The sequence below is a fragment of the Apiospora aurea genome (genome assembly GCF_038362705.1).
Source record: "Apiospora aurea strain CBS 24483 chromosome Unknown utg000008l_segment0_segment0, whole genome shotgun sequence".
Classification (NCBI taxonomy): Eukaryota; Fungi; Ascomycota; class Sordariomycetes; order Amphisphaeriales; family Apiosporaceae; genus Apiospora; species Apiospora aurea.
This window is the reverse complement of record NW_027117395.1, coordinates 1738706-1758630: the sequence shown is the minus strand read 5'-3', so window position 1 is coordinate 1758630 and position 19925 is coordinate 1738706. Positions and strand designations below refer to the sequence as shown.

Below are 19925 nucleotides of genomic sequence, written 5' to 3'. Positions count from 1 at the left end.
ATGATGGGATGATGGGTGCGATAGGGCCCCAATGGTGGTCGGTTGGGGGTTGTCGCAAGGAGGAAGAGGCGAATGTGGCCAAAGTCAATATTTTTTTTCGCGATGACCTGGGCGAGCTCGTGGGTAAGATGGAAAAAAGAGGCCGGGGGGTGTTCGGTGCTAGGGACAGCTGCACGGAATGCAATGCCCAGGGCCGGCTAAAAATGGATAGACTGTTGAACAGTACAAACAATGGACAATGGATGGGCAAGGTCTTGGAGAACAAATCAATGTTCCAGGCTTGCAGGATCTGGTCTGGGTTTGATGAAGAGGAAGAAGGATGCGCAAAGGTGCAGGCCCAATGCAAAGCTCAAGTGGGTGCTGGCTGGGATGGGACGTGATGAGAGAGCTGGTCTGGCGGTGGTAGAATTGAATGGGTAGAACTGGACACGGCTGGGCAGCAGCAGCAGCAGATGGAGATGGATCTAATTGATGGGTCCCTCCAGTCACACCAGTCGCAGCGTCTTTTTCCCTCCTAAGCACGAACTCCTAGGCCTGCTTCTGGCTTAGGTAGTTCACGTATGTAGGTAGGTGTACTCAGGTATTAACCCAGTACGTCCGTTAAATCAATCAATCAATCAACCATCAATCACTGTCCCGGATAGAAAAAGAGAAAGAGAATTAAAACTGGAGAGGTTCGAGGTGCCTGGGTTCCAAGAGAAGACAAGCAGGCAGTCTGCACTCAAGAATTTCTAGTGGTTGTGGTGGAGATACGTTCACTGACTGGATTGCTCTTTGCACCGGAGCAGGCAGCCTGAGGTAAGTCACATGAGACTGGAGAGAGAACCCCCAAGTTCCGGGAAGCAATGTGTGGAATTCACTCTCGGTCAACAACACTACTGCAGGAAGAAGATGCGGTTTTACTTGACGATGCTACACTCTTCCTAGCCGTTCAAAACTTGGTGTTTCAACTGGTCTTCTTCTCTGATGGACAAGGCATGAGACAAATCGAAAGGACTGGGAGGGCTTCTTGCGCTTTTATATAGGCCTCGGTTGAGAGGGCAGTGCCCAGGAGTCATGCAGCTGCTACCAATCATACTGCAAATGTAGGTTCTTGATTGTTAAGCAAGGCAGATTCGCTGTGGCTCGAGCACTGCTGCCTGGCCACCAACGCCGACAGATTGATCGGTATATTATTTCAGTCAAATACAGGTAACGCAACATTTATAATGAAATCTCAATAATGAAGACAAAAATAAGATGCCTTTCTTTTCTCCGATCAGATTAATGCCCATGCGAATTGTACTGCTGCCCTCAGGTTGGGGTTGTAACCAAAGTGCTCTCGGAAATGCAGACTAGCGATGGGGTGCCAATGATGATTAGGATGATGGCATGTGGTGACAGTAGCTGGCTGTCAGCACCTCATTATTCGTTGTAATAGTGGTAATTGGGCTCTCAGGTAGGCTAGCGCAGTGGATTGGACTGCAGTCACTGCTGAGGGACGCGTCAGTCGCGCCTGCCCCTCCTCTACTATATCAATCAGGACGCGACTTTGACAGATTGAGCCCGCTGGCATGGCCTGCATGGTCTGCATGGCCAAGAACCTGGCCAGGAAGTCCGGCGCGCTCTGCTTTGCTGGGATGGGACTGGGTGGATGGAAAAGGGATCTACGTTCTACCACCAGACACGGTCGTCGGTCGCGCGTCGCTCGCTCACCAGCAAAAGGGCCGCTAAGAACCGTCGTGTCCGTCCGGAGCAAGCAACCCCCAACCTCACGATATTCCTATGTTCTCCATGATACAATTGAGAATTCTCTAATAACGAACATATTGCGTTACCCACGCCTCTTCGGTGTTGGGGATTGATTGAATCTCTGTCGTTGCCCGAGTGTGCATGGTTCTTGTTTCCCTGGTCTGTTTTACCCCCCGCGACGTTATGGACATTCGCCGTACACTACTTTGAATACCGCATCCACACCCGTTCATTGCCAGCGAGCACGCGCTTTTGATACCCTCTGCAAACTTCCCTAATTTTTTCTACAACACTACGCGACTTTGACGCTGCATAAAGGGGGCCATTCGCATGCGCGACAGAAGAGATCATTTCTCAATTGCTAGATTTGTTCCCAAGTCAAGGTATCGGTCTCCGCCACGAGTGTCCTGAGGGAAAATAAACAGCAAAAACCCGGCTGCAACCGAATCCACTGGGCATCATTGCCGAAGGCATCACCCGCGAAACGCGTCCGCATCTGCCCCGACCGACAAAAAAGACTGCGAATCGACGGCCGGCAGAACAAACATTGTCGGGTGCTTCCACACTTCAAGCGCATATTATCGCAACCCGCGTCCAGCGCGTTGCCGTGGAGATAGGGAAACCACAGGTCGCGCAGCCCAAGGGCAAGGCCTCGGCTATGAATAACTACGCCAACACCGCTATGAATGACCACCGGCACTCCGAACGGTCAGGCACGCATGCCCTGTCGCATCGACCCAGCGCCGCGAGCGCGAGCACGTCGCGGATGCCAGGAGGGCGGTTCGCGCCGCCCATACAAAATCCTCAACAGGCCGAACCATACGACCAAATATCCGATGAGCACCGGTCAGAAATAAATGATTGCGTATGTTGTTGTTTTTCTTTCCGTCACACTTTCTATCTCTGCGCAGTCTTAAAGGGGGCGGGAAGAGGAATGATCAGCGGCCTGCTAACGATCGCGCCGTTCCACACAGTTCCAACTATTTGATATGAATAAAGACGAACAACTCGACTTCTCCGAATTCCGCTACGCCCTACAAGCCCTCGGCTTCTCCTCCCTCCCGCGCGCCGAGCTCATCGGCTCCTTCAAAGAATATGCCGTGCCCAGGCCGAACTGGAAACCCCTACCGCAGCTGCCCTCGCACCCGGCGCCCTCGCAGACCCCCGGCGTCGTAGACCTCCGGCTGCCGCGCGAGGGGTTCCAGATGATCGCGGCGGCCTACATCGCGTCGCGCGACCCGCGCGAGGAGCTACTCAAGACTTTCGACCTCTTCGACAAGGGCAGCAAGGGCATCATCACCGTCGACGACCTGCGCATCGTCGTCAAAGAGCTGGGCGAGGACGTGCCTGAGAACGAGCTCCGGAGCATGATTGAACAGTTTGACATCGAGGACAAGGGGGGCGTCGGGAGGGAAGAGTTCCTGGGCATCTTCTCGAGCGGATGAGAGGATGAACGAACGGAGGAAGAAGATGAAGAAGAAAAGAGCCGCCGAGTAGCGGGACCTTCTGGAGCTTTTACTTGCGACGCCTGTGCCTGACCCCCCATCAAGAAAGGGACCGCGTTCTCAGCTTGGGAGAAGAGTGCCGGCCGTTGGCGAAAATGGGGGAGAAATGTGCAAAGGGCAGCAGCGAACTTAGGTTGAACGGCATTTGGCATTGCCTCTATGCGTGCTACCTAGCTTAAAGGAGATATTGGGGCGGAGAGATGACGAGAGGCAGATACCCAGATCAGACGGATCTACGAAAAAGAGAGGACAAAGGCCGTAATCTCTCCTAAGCGGCAAGCCGCGAAGAGATACGCAAGGAAGGGTTCGGAAGGTCCTAGGAAATCCAACACAGCCTGCGCGGTATGTTGGGAAACGAGGCCCGGCTGCGAAAAGCTGGAGTCCGGAGGGTATGGCTTCACTTTACAAACAGGACAAAAGTTTGTATATACCCAAACTGGTTTATTCACCATTGTGTACATTCATAGAAGCCCATTGGCATTAAATGGCTTCAATACATGATCAAAAAGCATACAAAGCCAACGGGCCTATCTGGTGTTGTGCCACTACTATATCGCCTTACTCAACACGTTGAACTCAAGTAAAGATGTAATGATTAATATACAGCACTGAAGATGAATGCTTTCGGATTCCTTTTTCAATACATACAGAAGGGGCAGAATTCGCTATGTGAAATCAGATGCGGTTGATCGGGGGTGGGTCTCTATAAAGTAAAAGCGGTCTGTCCTAGTGAAGACCACAGCGCATCGTTGTGAATAGAAGAGAATCCAGTTTTCTTCAGCCATCCATCCATCCGTCATCTGTCCCGATTTAACCCCTTTTCCACTGTGAGGTATAACTCAAGAGCAGACAATGCAGCTCTACTTCCTCTTTCGAGAACGGTGCGATCGATGGCCGCAACCAGGGGTAATCCATGACCAACACTTATGGCGTAAAAGTCTTTCATGGCCGGCGATGATGTGATGAGTTCTGGTCATAAAGATGCCCCGAACCGGGAAATTACAATGGCTTGGAGGGTCTGACGCAGAGGCATCCAGATAACGTGTCAGGGTAGCCTCCATCTCATTGAGCGGCGAAGGAAATATTAGCGAATGCCTTCAACATGTAAAAATATGCGATTTAGAATTGGATCAAGTCTTGACCCTGTTGTTGGTTGTTCTGCTGCGGCCGTTGTTGGAAGGGGTTGCTTTGTCCACCGAAGCCACCATTCATGCCCATGTTCGCTGGTCCCGTTGCCGCAGGCATCTGCTGGCCTCCATATGATACAGTAGGCATGCCAGTGAATTGTTGCCGCATGAAGGGGTTGTTGCCTGTAGCATCTGATGTAACCCTGTTAATGCCCGCGCCGGCCGAGTTGACGAAAGTGCCAGGGGCTGTATGCTGGGCAGGGATACGAAGGTTGCCGGTGTTGCCAAACGTGTCCATGCCATCGCCACTAGCAAGGAGGGAGTTAAGTTTGGCCTCGTGTTCGTTCATCTCCTTAGCTGGTTGTTGTGGCTGTGAGAAGGTAGGTTGCGGCGGCGGCGTGAAAGTCTGCAGCGTCTTTTGCTCAGGTAAAGCCTGCATATTGTTCATTGCGGGTATGCTAGGGGCTTTCTGAGATTGAGGGCGACCAAATCCAGAAGCGAAGGGATTGTTGGATCCGGTGGGCGTAGGTTTGATAGAGGCAGGAGCCATGTTGTTATTTCCTGTAGCCCAGGGGTTATTACTACCCGGCTGGGCGACTGGCTCAAGCGATGCTGTCGACTGCTGGCTGAACTGCGGCTGTTGGGGTTGTTGAGTCTGTTGGGCATAGGGATTGTTGAACCCCGTTTGCATGTGGAACTGCTGCTGCGGCGGCTGTAGCTGCTGTTGATTCTGCTGCTGCCCATAAGGGTCATACATGCCAGTTGGCTGGTTGGCAAACTCGTTTTGGAAACCGTTATTCGGGTAGCCGGTGTACTGGTTGCCCATGTTGTTCATGTTATAGCCGGTAGGCTGCATTCCCATTGGGCTCTGGGCTGTGGTTGGGTTACCGAACCAGTCAACGTTATTACCCTGCTGGTATCCCATGTTCACGCCAGTAGGTTGCGGCTGTTGGCTCGTAGTCGCAAACGGGTCGTCGTCGAACAGCGAATTCGCGTTACTCTGTTCTAACTCTTTTCGACGACGCTCCTCTTCTTCTTGGCTTAGCTTGATAGCCTTCGCGAGGTCATCGTCTACGTCTTCGCCTCCTCCCCCGGCCTTCACGCCTCTTCCTGTCTTCCTCCTCTTGATATTTGCTGGCTTCGAGAGCCAGCTTGTACTCGGCGTCGTCTTCGTCGCTGTTTCGTCGCGGTCGCTGGTGTCGCTGTGATGGTGGTGGCAGGGAACCCTCAGGTGCGAACTCCTCGATGCCTGTCACTCGCGACTTCCAGGTCTTGCGATCGCTCCGTTCGGCACGCAGCCTCTCTTCGTCCTGGAGCAGAGCGGACAACTCTTTCGCGGCAACTCGGACTATCGCATGTGTAAGTTCAAAATGTGCATCGCATTCTTACATTGGATTCTCACCATTCTGTCCCACATCGCGTCCGTCTTCGTCAACGTGCTGGAACTCGCGCAGGGTTCTTATGAGGTAGATGTTCTTGCGAGCCCAAGTCACTATCAACTCGGAGCCCTCATGTAGACAATAATCGAGAACCTTCAGAGCCTTGAGGACGTGGCGCCAGTTCTTTCCCTTGTCGTTCAGGCGTTTGTCGATCATGTCCACGATGTCGTAGAATTCTGTCGAACTGTTGGGGGCGTGTCAGCAATGACACGAATCACATCTTCACTGCGGATCGGGCCGTGTGCCTACGAATTGTACGTTAACTGGGCAATTTCGCTCATCTGAGTGCCGGTCGGTCCCCATGGATCATTGCTCGTGGCTGTGGGATCTGTCAGTACGGTGAAGGCTTGCGCGACGGTGCGGCGTTGATAGGACGGAGGCGCTTCGCAAACTGACCTTCGCGCACTTTGACCTGGACGGTTGAATAGCCCTTGGTGACATTCTTGACGCTTCGCATTACCTTGGACATCTTGGCGGTTTGTGGCAATCAACCAGCGCAGAGGCGGAAGCGAATCGCGACGTTGTGTGATGGTAAGAATGGGGAGAGGAAGGACAGGTCGATGCTGCTTTGTTTCCAAAAAATTCAATGTTGCGCACGAGTGTTACCGGATGTCGGGGGCGACGCAAGGCTGATGACGACGTTTGAAGTAAGGCGCAGATCCAACCAGTGGACTGGAGTGGACTGGATTGAGAGCGAATAATCGATTCAGGTGGCTGCGCGTTTCTGGGTCGATCTTGATGTTTCCCCTGGCTCCCGTTGCGGTGTATATATTTGAGGTATGCTTGCTGCCGATTGGGGATGCTGTCTGGGTATTCGCGTCCTGGCTCAGTTCAGGCGTTTATTTGAAGTTGGTAGTAGAAATGCCTTAGTTTGCTTCCAGGTTGGATGCCCTGAATTACTTTGCTGGGGTATCCTTTGGGTTCGCTCCTTTTTTGGGTGGTGCCCTGCAAGCGGGAGTCGCAAGAGTGTGGTGCGCGAATGGATGAGGGACTGACGCGGCACCAAATGGATGGGTTCGCCCGTACGTTGTCGAGTGACAGTCAGTTGCGTAACAGGAGAAGGCGAGTGCGAGGTTGGGGAGAGGGGTTTATCTGGCCGTCTGGTGTGTGAGGTGTGTGCCAGCTCAACTCACTGTGAGACGGTCGGGCTAGTCGTAGCAGCAGCAGGAGCAGAGACTGGAAGAGACAAGCGCAGCGCCCAGCGTCAAAGAATCAAGCAGCGCGGCGTAATGGCCAAGCTGGGGGCAGGTGCAGGTGCAGGTGCAGGTGCTTGGCAGGCTGGAGAGAGAGATGGTCGCAGCTAATAATAACCGGTGCCACTACCTAAATTACTACCCAACTTCCTGCCAGGCCTGTTAGAGCAATAAGGGACATTGCCCCCCAGTTAATGCTTAGATGATCAGGAAGTATTGGAAGGCTTCAAGAACGCATGGCCCGGATTAAGCGGACCAATCCTATCTGCCACTCGCCTTTCCAAAGCATCGCCCTGCGAAGGCCTATAACATGTTTCAGGGGATTGCGTCCGTTGCTACGACATACGCAGAGGGCAGAGAGGTTAGAGCGACAGCAGATGACGTAATTCGGGCCCACGAGACGTGATCAAACATTCAGGACCCCGGATACTGGATCGATTACCTACCTAGGTAGGTACAAGGCAGAGAACGTAAAGTGACGGGATCAATCAGGCTCATCAAAGATAAGATACGCCAGATTGGCGTATTTTATATCCATGTTCAAGCCTCAGTTGGGTCGAGTCGTTCTCACGCTATAAAAGGCTTTTGAATATGTAGAATGCAAAGGGACAGACGGGTAGCTTCGTGCTTCTTGAGGATCAAGGCCGAATGCGTTGGCTCCGTGGAATACTTACACACATGTGTACTTGAGTACGATGGAAGACGGTATGCATGTATCATAAATTCCCTCATAAAAGTGCGCTTGGCCCAGGTACATATATAGTAAGTAAGTAGTATGAAGTCAGACAAAGAGTTAAATGGGGAATAATAACCTAGTGCCATATACGTATATATAAACAGGGTCAAGATACTCTTCTGCCTGTCGTCGAGTCTCTTTCGGCCGGACTCGATCCAGTCGTTTGCGTTCGTCAATGGCGAAGAAACCAGGAGACTACATTCAACGAGAATAGGTTTACAGGCTGCCAACGTACCTATACAACATGCCGTAGTGCAAACAGAGGTCATGCGAGAAACGTAAGATCAAATGAACGGTATCAATAGATCCGATGGCATTATTGAGGTATCTTCCTGTCCATAGGGAAACGCCATCGAACGGCGGCCCAGCCCGTGAGCTTCTGATCACGAGCCTTAAATACGTATGTGCCGATGATATACCCCTATGGTCAACGCCGGCCAGCACTCCCACGGTAAACAACAAGAAAAATACACTTTGTGCTGAACTGTAAAGTAAATCAGCTATTCCATTGTACAGGCCGCTTATTCGTCCTCTCCCTCGGCATCCTCATCCCCCATCTCTACGTCGACGTTCTGTTCTGCACTGTCTGCTAGAACACCGTTGCTCTCTAGAGGCGGCACCTCCTTGGTTTCGGACCTAGCCGTGCCATTCACCGATTCGGCATTCTTGGTCCCTCTTTTACCTTTGGACTCCTTCACTTGAACCTGCACCGTGTCCTCGGCATTCTCGCCGCTTGCTGACTTGGGCGGCGCGGTGAGAGACGCCTGCCGCTGTTTCTCGCGCTCGATCCAAGCAGGCGGCAACCCAGGGCCACTGTCAGCGTTGCCGTAGTCACTCTTCTTGGTGCCCTTCGGCCAACGTCCAGGGCCACGACCGGTGCCGCCCGTCTTTCGTCGGGCTGTTGAAGGCTTTGGCTTGGCTGCTGACTTACGCACGCCAGTGCCGACTGATCGCCGCACCCTTGGTCTAGGTACTGTGGCTGGCGTACGTACAACTGCAGGCCGCGTGATGCTTGAGGTGATACGTGGCATACCAGGTCGCTTTAGATTGACGGGCGGGAAAACTTCGAAGCGCGTAGTAGGTATATCGCTGTATGGGCCCGACCAATCTTCTTTTGCTTCCGCCGAGGCTCCGGCACTCCCACTGGTAGATACGCCGTCTCGCTTCTCAATTTCCACGTTGACGTTTTCCTTGTCCGCAATACTAGCGGCTTGCTCGGCCCCAGGCATCATCACCGAATTGTCGTTCGGTTCCGTAGACTCCAAAACAGTAGCCTCGGTCTCAACAGACGGTTTTGGTATAACGCCGTTGGCAAGAGCAAAATCGCCAGTGGCGATTCCGCTCTGGGCCAAGAGCTGGACGGGCTTGGATTCCTCCTCCTCCTCCCGGGGCGCTATCGCATTGAGAGCAGGGCCTAGTTCAAAGTTGGTAGCATTGCTTCGCCCCATAACATAGGGTGTCCAAGTCAGTGCATCGTCTCTCAACTTCACATAGTTTTTCGACTCCCATTTCTCGACGTAGTCTTCGCAGAATGTCAGATCCACGCGGAAGGCATACATCTTCGTCTGCGGGTCTCGAACAAGACACCGCAAACCCTCCAAAGCCGAGATCACATCATCAGGCATCATGCCGGTATCATCAGCGATCTTGCGAATGCTGAGTCCCTTCTTCTGCGGCTTCTCCGAAGGGGTATTCTCGAGAAGGTATTTGCACATTACCAATCTCCAATAGTTTCGGTAGGAAACTAGACCCATATCGGACAAAGGTTTCTCGGGAGAACCGGTCTTCTCTTCAACACGTGTAAGAAGGTACGAGAAATCTATGAGGAGGTTACCGTAGCCTTTCCGCTGGTGTATAGGTAATGTTAGGATGCAGCTGACATTGTTCTGGCTACTCGCTCGTTTCTCTTTCGAGAAGTAGCCAACAAAGTGGTAGCCGAGATCGTCGTACTCGCATAGTACATAGAAAAGAAACGGTTCGACATCGTAATACAGCGTTTTCGAGCCGAGGAAGAGCTTGGCAAGCAGACAGAGGTTTTGGCAGTAAACGGGATTCTTTCGCCCATCAACCTCGAAAAAGGAGACAGATCCGTGACGATAAATCTCGTCTCCTGGGGGGTGCTTTGCGGGGCATTTTAGCTTGTGCCTCCACGCAACATAATCCGAGTTCATGTATTTGAGACAGAACTCGCAAATATATAACACCCTGTTGCGGCTGTACTCCTCGGGATAGGGTGCGGCATACCAGGTGTCGATCTCCCATCCGCCGAATTCGATGCATTCGATTTGGCTAGCAGGTCCAGCGGCCTTCTTAGATTTCTTGACAGGCACGTCCAAGTCGGCTTGCATTGCAAGCAGCCGGTTCCTCCATTCTTCGTCAGCCTTTTGCTTGGCCTCATCAAACCGGCGCCGGTCATCCTTTGTGGGCAGAGTCTTGGAAGTGTCTGCCTCGGCTTCGGTAAGAATGCCACCGTACGGTTTACCTTTCAGCTCATCTGTTTCTTTGTCATAAAAGGAGTAGAAAGGTTGTGTGTAACTGGAAGACATGAATGGGGCCATGGTCAAGGGGGTTTCTGCCGTAGCGCTTCCCCTTGCAGGAGCGGCAGCCGATCGAGCGGTGCGTGATGCCGCAGTGCGACCAAATCGCTTCTTCGGTTTTGGGGATTTGGATATTATTTGTTGGAGCTCTCGAGCATCCACGCGCATCGTCAATTCGAGCTGATTGCGCGACTTTTTCGAGACGGTGCATGGTCCGGCAGAATTCGAAATCTTAATTCGAAGCGAGCGTGACGACCGAGGCCGGAGCACTTCATTGGCTCCATCTGCCTCGTCTTGAGGCGCCTCGTCTTGGGTCGATGCATCACTAGTGTTCCTTGTTCGCTTCCGAAGGGACATGGTTCCGTCCTCTAATTCGGCTTCAGCTGACGATGTTTTGCGTTTTCGTAGAATGCGGGATCCATCCATTGGGTCTTCATCAAGAACCAGCTGGTTGAAAACAGAATGCGAATCTGGCTTGCTTGTTCCGCGCGACGCTGGTAGCAAATCTCGTGCTAACTTAGAGTCGGTAAGTCTGCGACTCGAGGCTGGCGACGGTGCCCCATCGTCAGCTTCAATGGTTGCTTCTGCGTCATCGGCGGCAGAATGGGCATCGGTTTCAGATTCATCGTCGTCGCCCACGCACTCCGGGCATTTCCAGTTGGTAGGAGCTAGCCATCATATTAGTTTGGCATTACTATGATTAAATGTAGCAGAAACTTACAATTGCTATCGCTGAGTGCACTTGCATCTCTGGCACACTGCTGGTGAGCTGTTGAAACATGTCAGTAAGGCGCTCGATCGATCGTCATGTGGTGCTCAAAGACAAACGTACAGTGTTCACCACAGCCTTTGCAAGTAAGGTAGGCCTCAAACTCCTCGCTTGGATCATGTTCTTCATCCTTTTTGCAGAACATGCAGGAATTGGTGTCCGGCGCTTCAGATTCTTCCTCGTCATCGTCTTCGTCAATCTCGGCCGCTTCGTCCCACTCGGCAGCGCTGTCGCTCGAGACAGAGCTTGCATCGGCATCGCCCTCGCTTTCCTCGTCAGTCTCGCCAGGCTTGATCTTGACGGCGCCCACTCCCTCGGCCTCATCCTCCTCGTCTGCCTCCATGTCCGACAAGTTCGCCTGGTCGCCAACCGGCTCGGTCGCCTCCTCGTCGTCTTCTCCGTCTGCGTCTTCTTCGGAAGCCACATCTTCTTCAAGGGTATCTTGGACTAACTCGCTGTCTGGTTCTTGTTCGGCCTCACTAGGATCGGCTGGGTCGCCATCTGCCTGGTCATCCTCATCGGCTTCTCCCATGGTTTCATCCTCAGCTTCATCGACAGGGGCTTCGCTCTGCCCGTCGCTATTTCCGTTGACCTTGTCTGGACTTATCGGAGCTTGTTCGCTGGCATCGTCGGGATTTGGTAGTGGAGTGATTTCGGCGGTGTTCGCGCCTAAGGCGTCGCTTCCAGTGTCGACGTCCATAGCTCTAGCAGCATTGTCTTGTTCCAATTCGGGATCCTCCTCTGACAAAAGAACACTTTGTTGCAACTCTTCTTCTGCTTCGGTCATTGTTATGCTTCAAGCGACAACCCCTAGGTGACTTGTTGTAAATTAACCCGGGTGGATACCGCTGGTCGCAAGTGGGCTTGTCACTATCTTGAGAAGTGACACGGAGGCGCAAATCGCGTGGTCGTCATGAGGAGTGTCGCATTCTATCCTGGGACGTCTTTCGGGTAAGACTATTGGGCTGCCTTGCAGTGCACGCAGCAAAAACCGAGCTTCTCTGAAGGTTTCGGCGCAAAAGGCATGAGGCTTCGTGTAGATGGCTGTGGCTGTGGCTGTAAGGGTGATGGATGGCTGGCTTGGTCAGCGCGCAATGGTTCGCTTTGCGGTCGCGTAATGCCGCACTCGAATTAACAAGAGTCCGAAATCGTTGGTCTCGGCACGTAAATTCACGGTCGCTTGCCACTCGATGCAGTGGTGAAGTTGGGAAATATGGCCGTGATGCGCGCCATTCCCTCGCTCTGGACAGTCCAAGTGAGTTCCAAGTGGTCACAGTACATGGATGGTTCACGGGCGCGTGTTGCTGTGGCAGCTCCACTTATTTAGTCATCCAATCGCCCATGGTGGCCTGAGGCATGCCTGAAGCCGGGCAATTCAATCCGACGTCAACTTATCCGAGCTTCACGATAGCTACAACGAGATCTCTCAAAGCCGCAATTGCAACGGAACGCCTGGCACGGCATTGATTGAGTAAGATCCAGCCTGATATACTGTTGCCCAATGCTCATTTGCTAACTTCGTGTGCCCAGCTGAGCCTGATTTCCCGTCACAATGCCTGTCCCTTTTGAAACCCTGATTCCCTATGGAATCATCTTAGCCGTGAGCGACGTCCTCCAGCAGTCAACTCAGCTGTCGAACGATAGCCGATGCTAAATGATGCGAATTTCTAGATGTTCGGTGTGACTGGTGCCGGCATGTCCAAGATCAAGAACATGCAGAACGGTGGCAAGCGAGCACGACGATCAGTCGACCAGTGGGACAGAGTAAGGCCTTCTACCTCTCCCGAGCACGATACTAGAAAGATGCAGGAAGATACAGGATGCTGATGACTTTGGTGCAGCAAATGATGGATCGCGACCGACGGATCACAGGGTTCCTACGTGGACAGTCAGACTCGCCGATAGCACCGGCAGGCTTCGAGCTGAACAACCCTTGGAGAGTACGTATTCACAAAAAAAAAAAAAAACCAGATTCGTGCCTGTTTTCGTCGCTAACAACTGTTCAGGTTGAGAAGCGGATGTCGTAGACTCGAGTAGATTGGGGGGTCGCAGGGAGGAAGAGCAAGAGCAAGAGCAAGAATTCAAGAAGTGTCTACGAGAGCTACGGGAATCAAAAGGAGTCATACTGCAACGAGTTGCTCAAGTGCAAAAAGGGTATCATTATGTGGTTCCATCTACCCAACGCCAGTGATACAATAAAGACGGTTCCATTTACCAGTCGAGTCTTGTCAAATCTGGATTTCCGGCCTATTCTTGTTCAGCCCTTCAAGAAGCATGCACGCCTGGCACAGCTTCTGACTCGACATGTAACCGCATCTCTCGCATGAGCCCAATTTCTGCTTTATGCTGGGCATTGTGGTCGAGGAGGCCTTGGGTTCCTTCTCTGGCTTGGGTCGGCTGCCCTTTGCAGAAGGCTTTGGTATAGTGATTTCGGTCTCTAACTTTTCCTCTGCAGCTTTTTCGTCCTCCTTCAACTGCCTCTCCATGGCTGCCATTTCTCCTCCCGTGCTCCGGCCGTTTGCTGAACCACAGCCGCTGCCATTGTCTTCTTCGGCGGCGGGAACGGGTGCAGGAGTTGTATTGGCCTTGCAAGCGCAGGCGTCTTGAGTTTGGCCCGGTACGAGTCTGGCCATATCTTCGCCGCTGCGGACGACGTCCAATATGGCACTGGGTCGTACCCTTTCGAGACTCTTGATGAGCGTTCGTGCACTGCCTCTGAAGGCTTCTGGGCTATAGATGCACTCGGTACTGAAATAATCCAGCTTTTTGTGGTGCGCATACAGAACGATCTCCTTCTCGTAGGCATATTTGAGCGGCTTGCTCCTCTTAACATCACTTGCGTTGCTGCCGGTAACAATGCTAGTAGCCCTGGAGAGCCGCGCCAAATCTCCCCGGAGAAGGTTCATGAGGACCGTTTCTGCAACATCGTCGGCATTGTGTCCAGTCACAACATGTTTGATACCCAGCATCTTGGCGCCTCGGTCGAGTGCTTGCCGCCTAAACACTCCGCAGTAGGTGCAGTTCCCCTTTTTGCCAATGGTCTCGACGACTTGATCCATGGTCCAACCGTACAGCTCGTCATAGCCTACAATCTTTAGAGGCATTTCATACTGTGCCGCATTTCTCTTGACTGTCTCCAACGAATCGTCTCGATAGCCCTTGATTCCCTCGTCTATACTCAGGAGCACGAGATCAAGGCCATACTTGTGTCGCTCATTGAGTGTCTTCAGCACAGATGCCAGGACTGTTGAATCCTTGCCGCCAGATGCACCTATGGCTACCTTTTCACCAGGATAGAAGAGGCTGGAAGAGAGGATTGTATGGTGCACTTCATCCTCAAATATTTCGATAAAACAGCCTTTGCAGAGTTTCTGATGATTCTTGGGCCTCTTGATCAGCGCTCGCTCTGTCTTGCAAACGGCACACAGCGCAGGGGCCATAGTGACCAGGGCAGTTAGACGAGGTGTATTGCAAATAAGATGGATGATACGGCCGCGAGGTGAAGGTAGATGCGTCTCAGAGCTCCTTGTTCCGGAATTCTCTGGAGAGAAAGAGAGACCAGTTAAGAATGCCCAATATGCAGAATATTAGCGGTCCAGTGGATTTTCAGATCTCTCGATATTGTTGTCGTTCTACTTCAGATTCATACAGTGAATACAGTCATCGATCAGTTCCGCACCTGGCAGCGCCAGTCTGTCTATCGGTTAGGTGGGGTAAGAGGACTTCCTCATTCTTCGCCTCTGGAATTGATGCACTAGTCCTAATCTGCATTGGCTCAATTCCTGCTGCACGGACCAGTCCACAATCTCCTCCACAAACCCTACGACCACCAAAAATTATGTGATCAGGTAGATTTAGTGGCCTGGAAACTTTTCTCGATATTCATTCTTTTTCCTCATTCCTCTCAGAGCAGACTCGGTCGACGCAACACCAGCACCCAACGACCAAACGACCAGTAATCCACAATGGCGGTAAGCATTTGACATCCTACGATCCTCCGATGTGATTTTGCGCATCCGATGCACCTTTACAATTGAATCCAATGGCCCTCGCTTGTCGAGGTGTCCATCTTCCGCCCGCAGTCTTCGGACTCGGGTGACGAATTGGCTTGAGATATCGCGGGTGCCTGCTGAAATATGCCTCCCATATGCGTTTCTCTCTAGAGTTCAAGGAAGACTGCAGTTAAAATGGAAAACCACATTTGCTGATGTCTTCTTTCCTCAATGATAGCCTACCAAGTCCGGCAAGAAGGCCGCCCCGGCCCCCTTCGGTGCCTCCAAGGCAGGCAAGAAGGCCCCCAAGGTTAGTACTCAATCCTCCTGGTCCTGATATGTCAACCCTTGATGATGCTGACTTCCCCGCCAGAACCCTCTCATCGAGAAGCGCACCCGCAACTTCGGTATCGGTCAGGACATCCAGCCCAAGCGCAACCTCTCCCGCATGGTGAAGTGGCCCGAGTATGTCCTTCTCCAGCGCCAGCGCAAGATCCTCAACATGCGCCTCAAGGTGCCCCCGGCCATCGCCCAGTTCCAGCAGGTCCTTGACCGCAACACTGCCGCCCAGGCTTTCAAGCTCCTCAACAAGTACCGACCTGAGACCAAGGCCGAGAAGAAGGAACGTCTGACCAAGGAGGCCACCGCCATCAAGGATGGCAAGAAGAAGGAGGATGTCAGCAAGAAGCCTTACGCTGTCAAGTACGGTCTGAACCACGTCGTCGGCCTGATTGAGAACAAGAAGGCTTCGCTCGTCCTGATCCCCAACGATGTCGACCCCATTGAGCTCGTCATCTTCCTGCCCGCTCTCTGCCGCAAGATGGGTGTTCCCTACGCCATCATCAAGGGCAAGGCCCGTCTCGGTACCGTCGTCCACAAGAAGGTTCGTACTGCAAATAGCTATGACACCAAAGCACCCAGAACTAACTATCCTATTAGACCGCCGCCGTCTTGGCCCTGACCGAGGTCCGCTCGGAGGACAAGAGCGAGCACTCCAAGCTCGTCAGCGCCATCAAGGAGGGATACATGGCCAACACCGATAGCAGCCGCCGACAGTGGGGTGGTGGTATCATGGGCGCCAAGGCCAACATGCGCATTGCCAAGAAGAAGAAGGCTCTGGAGGCTGCCATCAAGGTTTAGATAGGAGTCTAATGATTACGTTTGGTCATGGTTAAAGGAGTTCATACTTTGCGGATATGCAATGTACCGGCGTTGGATGGGGTCAAAATGGGAATACCACAATCATGGATTTGCATGACACCTACTCCAAACACTCTCATCTTGACTAATCGCCTTTTGTGACCAGGATGTTTACTTTATGCACGGGCTTCCTTGAACCGTTTGGAAACTGGACAAGACGGCCGTTAGACCTTTCCCGAAATCCGTAGAAACGAGCTGCAGGCTAGGCGTTTGCAACGTGCCATCCCATCTTTGAACTGCGTACCACCATCCTGCCACCTGCTCCCGCAGTGGGAAACTACCTCCTATCCATGTTTGTGCCGGGAGAATTCCTATTCCAAGCCGACAGAGGGCGAATACTTTCGAACTCAACGCTGCCAGTGGAGGTCGGAACAATCGACGGTTCCGCGCGAGGAGTTTTAAACGTCGTTTCAATCGTAGGCCTGGCCACACATGTGCCTTTCCCGGGGTGTTGATTGGGTAGGATAACGGATTGCGCGGATGCCCAGTTTGGGGGGCTGGCTATCGGTGAGGAGAGAAGGCGGGGCACCGTTGTCGATCCCTGCGTGAGACGAGACCACAAGTACTATTAACAGATGCCTTGGCGCTTGGCATCATTGCTATAGCGGATCACCGAAGAAATAACCGACGGCAGTGCGCATCAACCTGCAACCTGGCGGAAGAAGTTGAAATGAGGGTTCTGCATTAGACTTGGGAGGAGTCCCAAACAGACAGTGATTCAAGGCTTCAGATCCGTCCAGGTCCGGGAGTGAGGTCTTGCCGACCGTTTTTATGCCATGGTGGGAGTCCAAGCCCTACCGTGGTCAGCTGCGGGTTCCCCGGAGGGATGCTTATCCCCAAATCTTCCCCAATCTGGGATGCGAGATCCGTCAAATCTCACAAATCTCTCTCATCTTAGCAGTCAAGAAGCTCGGCAGTCGTGAGCCCCAGGCAAACCAGGGGCTGTTTGCTTCATATGTTTCGAGAATACTGCTGGCTCCCCTACTTACATCACTTTCGGCTCTTCATCATGGATCCTGGCTGCGCCTGGACTCGGGCACTTGAGTTTGGTGCCAAGGCCTGTTTTAATATTTCGATAGTCGGAGGAAACCATGCTGAGACGCCGTGAGAGTCGATGTGATGGCCTGGGCATAAACACCTACCCGGCCTGGGCCTGGGGCTTGGGGCCAGATGAACTGTTTTGGAACAGAACGGTGGCTCTGACGCAGTGCGTCCCATCGAGCGCATCCTCGGACTTTTCTTGGAGGTGATAGATGGTAGGTAGGGTGGTGAAGCAGAAAGCGACATGACGGACCGGACCTGCGGAACCCATGGAATGGTCCCATGTTGAACCATAAGACTCTATCCGTCCTGTTCCTCCCCTCCCTCCACGGCCACGGCCGATGCAAGCCCTCTCTGATCCTTCCACGACCTGCACCTTCTGTCCCTTCTTGTGACATCCTTGGGCCGTGATAGAGAGAGAGAAAAAAACCACGGCGGATGAAAGCATAAACACCTACTATAAACTGGCGACGATACCCTCCCGGCATTCCTGGGATAGTCCCCGGTTTGACAGGACCCGCCAAGCCAATACTCGACGGACGATCAAGCAGAACTTTGTAGTTGGGCACAGTAGTACCGATATACCTGCACACTATACCGGGCGACGGTCCACTCGGGGTCCAATCAGCGAGTGTCGAGGCAGGCCAGGAGAGGAGGACACTCAACAACAAGCACGGGTCGGCTTGTCGGTGTTGAGAAGGGCCCAAAAATCACTGGACGAACTACAACTAGGTTTATATCGCTCCGTCCGTCAGCAGTTGTACTTTGAGCTTTCCGCCCAAGAACTCGCTCTCGCCAACCTGACTGCATCTACTACATCTACTGCATCTACTACCTCGCCCTTCCCTTCTGCCAGTACCACGGTTGCATCAACTTTACCGTCGGCCTCCCCAACTACCGCCGTGGCTGTTGCTACTACTGCTACTGCCACTATCACTACTGCATCTTCTATTCCTATCAGACCGGTTCTGACTGAATCCAAAATGTCTCGTAAGTTTTACAATGGCCTGTGTTATTATTTCCTGCACACTGCACCTCCTCGTGTGTCTAGTATCCTGCCGTTCTGCATATAACAAAAAGGGAAGAACGACATCCTCGGGACCTGCGTGCTGCAGGCCTCTTTGCGCAAGCGGCCGGTTTGAATACTCTCCCCACAGAAATTTACACCAGTCGGAATGGAGGGGTGTTTCCTAATTCTACAATCGCCCTCCGATAAGTCATACGACGTCTGAAGATCTCCGAACGGCGCAATTAACCTTATTTTTGTTTCTAGAAGACCTGAGGGACCCTTTCACCTACGCCCTGAGCTCCAACCAGGCCTGGGCTGGCTACAAGAGCCACCAGAATCCCAACTTCTTCCCGACTCTGGCCTCGGGCCAATCGCCAACCATCCGTACGTTCAATGCATAGAGCCCTCTCTCTTGAATTGCCCCCCGAGCACAAGTTTCGGCGCCTTTTGCGGCACTCGCGCGAAACAAGCCTTTCCCGTGCGTGATGGCTGGGCAATTGAATCGTTGTTTTGATGTACCGAATACTTGGCTAACAAACCGGCTCGATTTGACTAGTCTGGCTTGGCTGCTCTGACTCACGCTGTCCCGAGACCACCATCCTGGGCCTGCAGCCCGGTGACGTCTTCGTTCACCGTAACATCGCCAACATCATCTCCGCCACCGACATCAACACCTCGGCCGTCATTGAGTATGCCGTCGCTCACCTGAAGGTACAGCACGTCGTGCTGTGCGGCCACTCGGCCTGCGGCGGTGCGGCGGCCTCGCTGGGCGACGCCCGCGTCGGCGGCGTCCTGGACACCTGGCTGACGCCGCTCAAGGCGCTGCGAAACGCACACGAGGATGAGCTCAACGCTATTAAGGACGACAAGGAGCGCGCCGTACGCATCGCCGAGCTCAACGTCGAGGCCGGGGTCAAGGTCCTGCTGGCCAACCACACCATTCAGGACCACATCGAGGAGCGCGGCCTGCAAGTCCACGGCTGCTTCTTCGACATCGCGTGCGGGCGCATCCGCGACATCGGCTGCGGCGTCACCAAGGGCGGCGTCAAGAAGAAGGCCGCCAAGGTTGCCGACGCTCCGGGCGAGATCATCCGCGGCAAGCATGCCACGCTCGTCTTTAGGGGTGACAGTGCCGACATGACAACGGTCGCATAGATTTGTCGAGACTCGCTGACTCGAGGTTGCCGAGGGCCAGCGCTAAAATAGAACAGCAGGTTGATTTGGCTTGGAATTTCTACATTGGGCGCGCGAGCATCAAGGATAAGCGTTCACGGATAAGCGTTCACGGGGGATATGGTCACGAGACTGGGAATCTTCACGAAATTGGGTTTTTTTTCACGAGGATGGGATTGATTGTTCATTGGCGGAATCGGCCAGCTGGTAAAGGGGGGGCGTTCATGAGGTCTTGCTTTAGATGAAATATTTTTAAGGACTCTTCCCTATTAATTAAGAGGTTGCTTCACTTCGCTTTTGCCGAGGTTTTCATATATTCATGACAGTGATTAGTTCTTGTGATACGTTGCGTAAGTCTCAATCATCTGGATTTGCGCGCAATTGTTGTCTTGTTGGCAAAGTTGGGCTGTTTCTGGTCTTGCCTAAGCCAGACCGGTTGACGATGGCACCTTCGTCTCAAGCTCATAGCCATG

General features: G+C 52.9%; 7 protein-coding genes across 7 annotated transcripts; 4 read left to right on the top strand and 3 right to left on the bottom strand.

Annotated features, from left to right (window-relative positions):
• Nucleotides 1-2305: 2305 nt before the first annotated feature.
• Nucleotides 2306-3176, top strand: PG986_012004 (uncharacterized protein; the record flags this gene model as incomplete). Its single annotated transcript, XM_066848226.1, has 2 exons — nt 2306-2596; nt 2706-3176. Coding segments are annotated over 2 exons (762 nt in total), but the record flags the coding sequence as incomplete, so codon positions are not given.
• A 1179-nt stretch (nt 3177-4355) lies between these two features.
• On the bottom strand, nt 4356-6271 carry PG986_012003 (Epsin-1; the record flags this gene model as incomplete). Its single annotated transcript, XM_066848225.1, has 5 exons — nt 4356-5539; nt 5589-5711; nt 5766-5986; nt 6052-6121; nt 6199-6271. The coding sequence occupies 5 exons, from the start codon at nt 6269-6271 to the stop codon at nt 4356-4358; spliced, it is 1671 nt and encodes a 556-aa protein (XP_066694921.1).
• A 1981-nt stretch (nt 6272-8252) lies between these two features.
• PG986_012002 (MOZ/SAS family protein) lies at nt 8253-11824 on the bottom strand (the record flags this gene model as incomplete). The annotated part of the gene is made up of 3 exons (XM_066848224.1): nt 8253-10936; nt 10990-11037; nt 11101-11824. 3 exons carry the CDS (start codon nt 11822-11824, stop codon nt 8253-8255), a joined length of 3456 nt encoding a protein of 1151 aa, XP_066694920.1.
• A 765-nt stretch (nt 11825-12589) lies between these two features.
• PG986_012001 (uncharacterized protein) lies at nt 12590-13064 on the top strand (the record flags this gene model as incomplete). Its single annotated transcript, XM_066848223.1, has 4 exons — nt 12590-12637; nt 12709-12801; nt 12879-12977; nt 13044-13064. The coding sequence occupies 4 exons, from the start codon at nt 12590-12592 to the stop codon at nt 13062-13064; spliced, it is 261 nt and encodes an 86-aa protein (XP_066694919.1).
• A 201-nt stretch (nt 13065-13265) lies between these two features.
• PG986_012000 (Adenine nucleotide alpha hydrolases-like protein) lies at nt 13266-14477 on the bottom strand (the record flags this gene model as incomplete). Its single annotated transcript, XM_066848222.1, has 1 exon — nt 13266-14477. One exon carries the CDS (start codon nt 14475-14477, stop codon nt 13266-13268), a length of 1212 nt encoding a protein of 403 aa, XP_066694918.1.
• Nucleotides 14478-15002: 525 nt separating this feature from the next.
• PG986_011999 (60S ribosomal protein eL8) lies at nt 15003-16318 on the top strand (the record flags this gene model as incomplete). The annotated part of the gene is made up of 4 exons (XM_066848221.1): nt 15003-15008; nt 15268-15339; nt 15403-15912; nt 15969-16318. 4 exons carry the CDS (start codon nt 15003-15005, stop codon nt 16167-16169), a joined length of 789 nt encoding a protein of 262 aa, XP_066694917.1. The 3' UTR covers nt 16170-16318.
• Nucleotides 16319-18253: 1935 nt separating this feature from the next.
• PG986_011998 (carbonic anhydrase) lies at nt 18254-19434 on the top strand (the record flags this gene model as incomplete). The annotated part of the gene is made up of 3 exons (XM_066848220.1): nt 18254-18260; nt 18544-18663; nt 18836-19434. 3 exons carry the CDS (start codon nt 18254-18256, stop codon nt 19432-19434), a joined length of 726 nt encoding a protein of 241 aa, XP_066694916.1.
• Nucleotides 19435-19925: the final 491 nt, after the last annotated feature.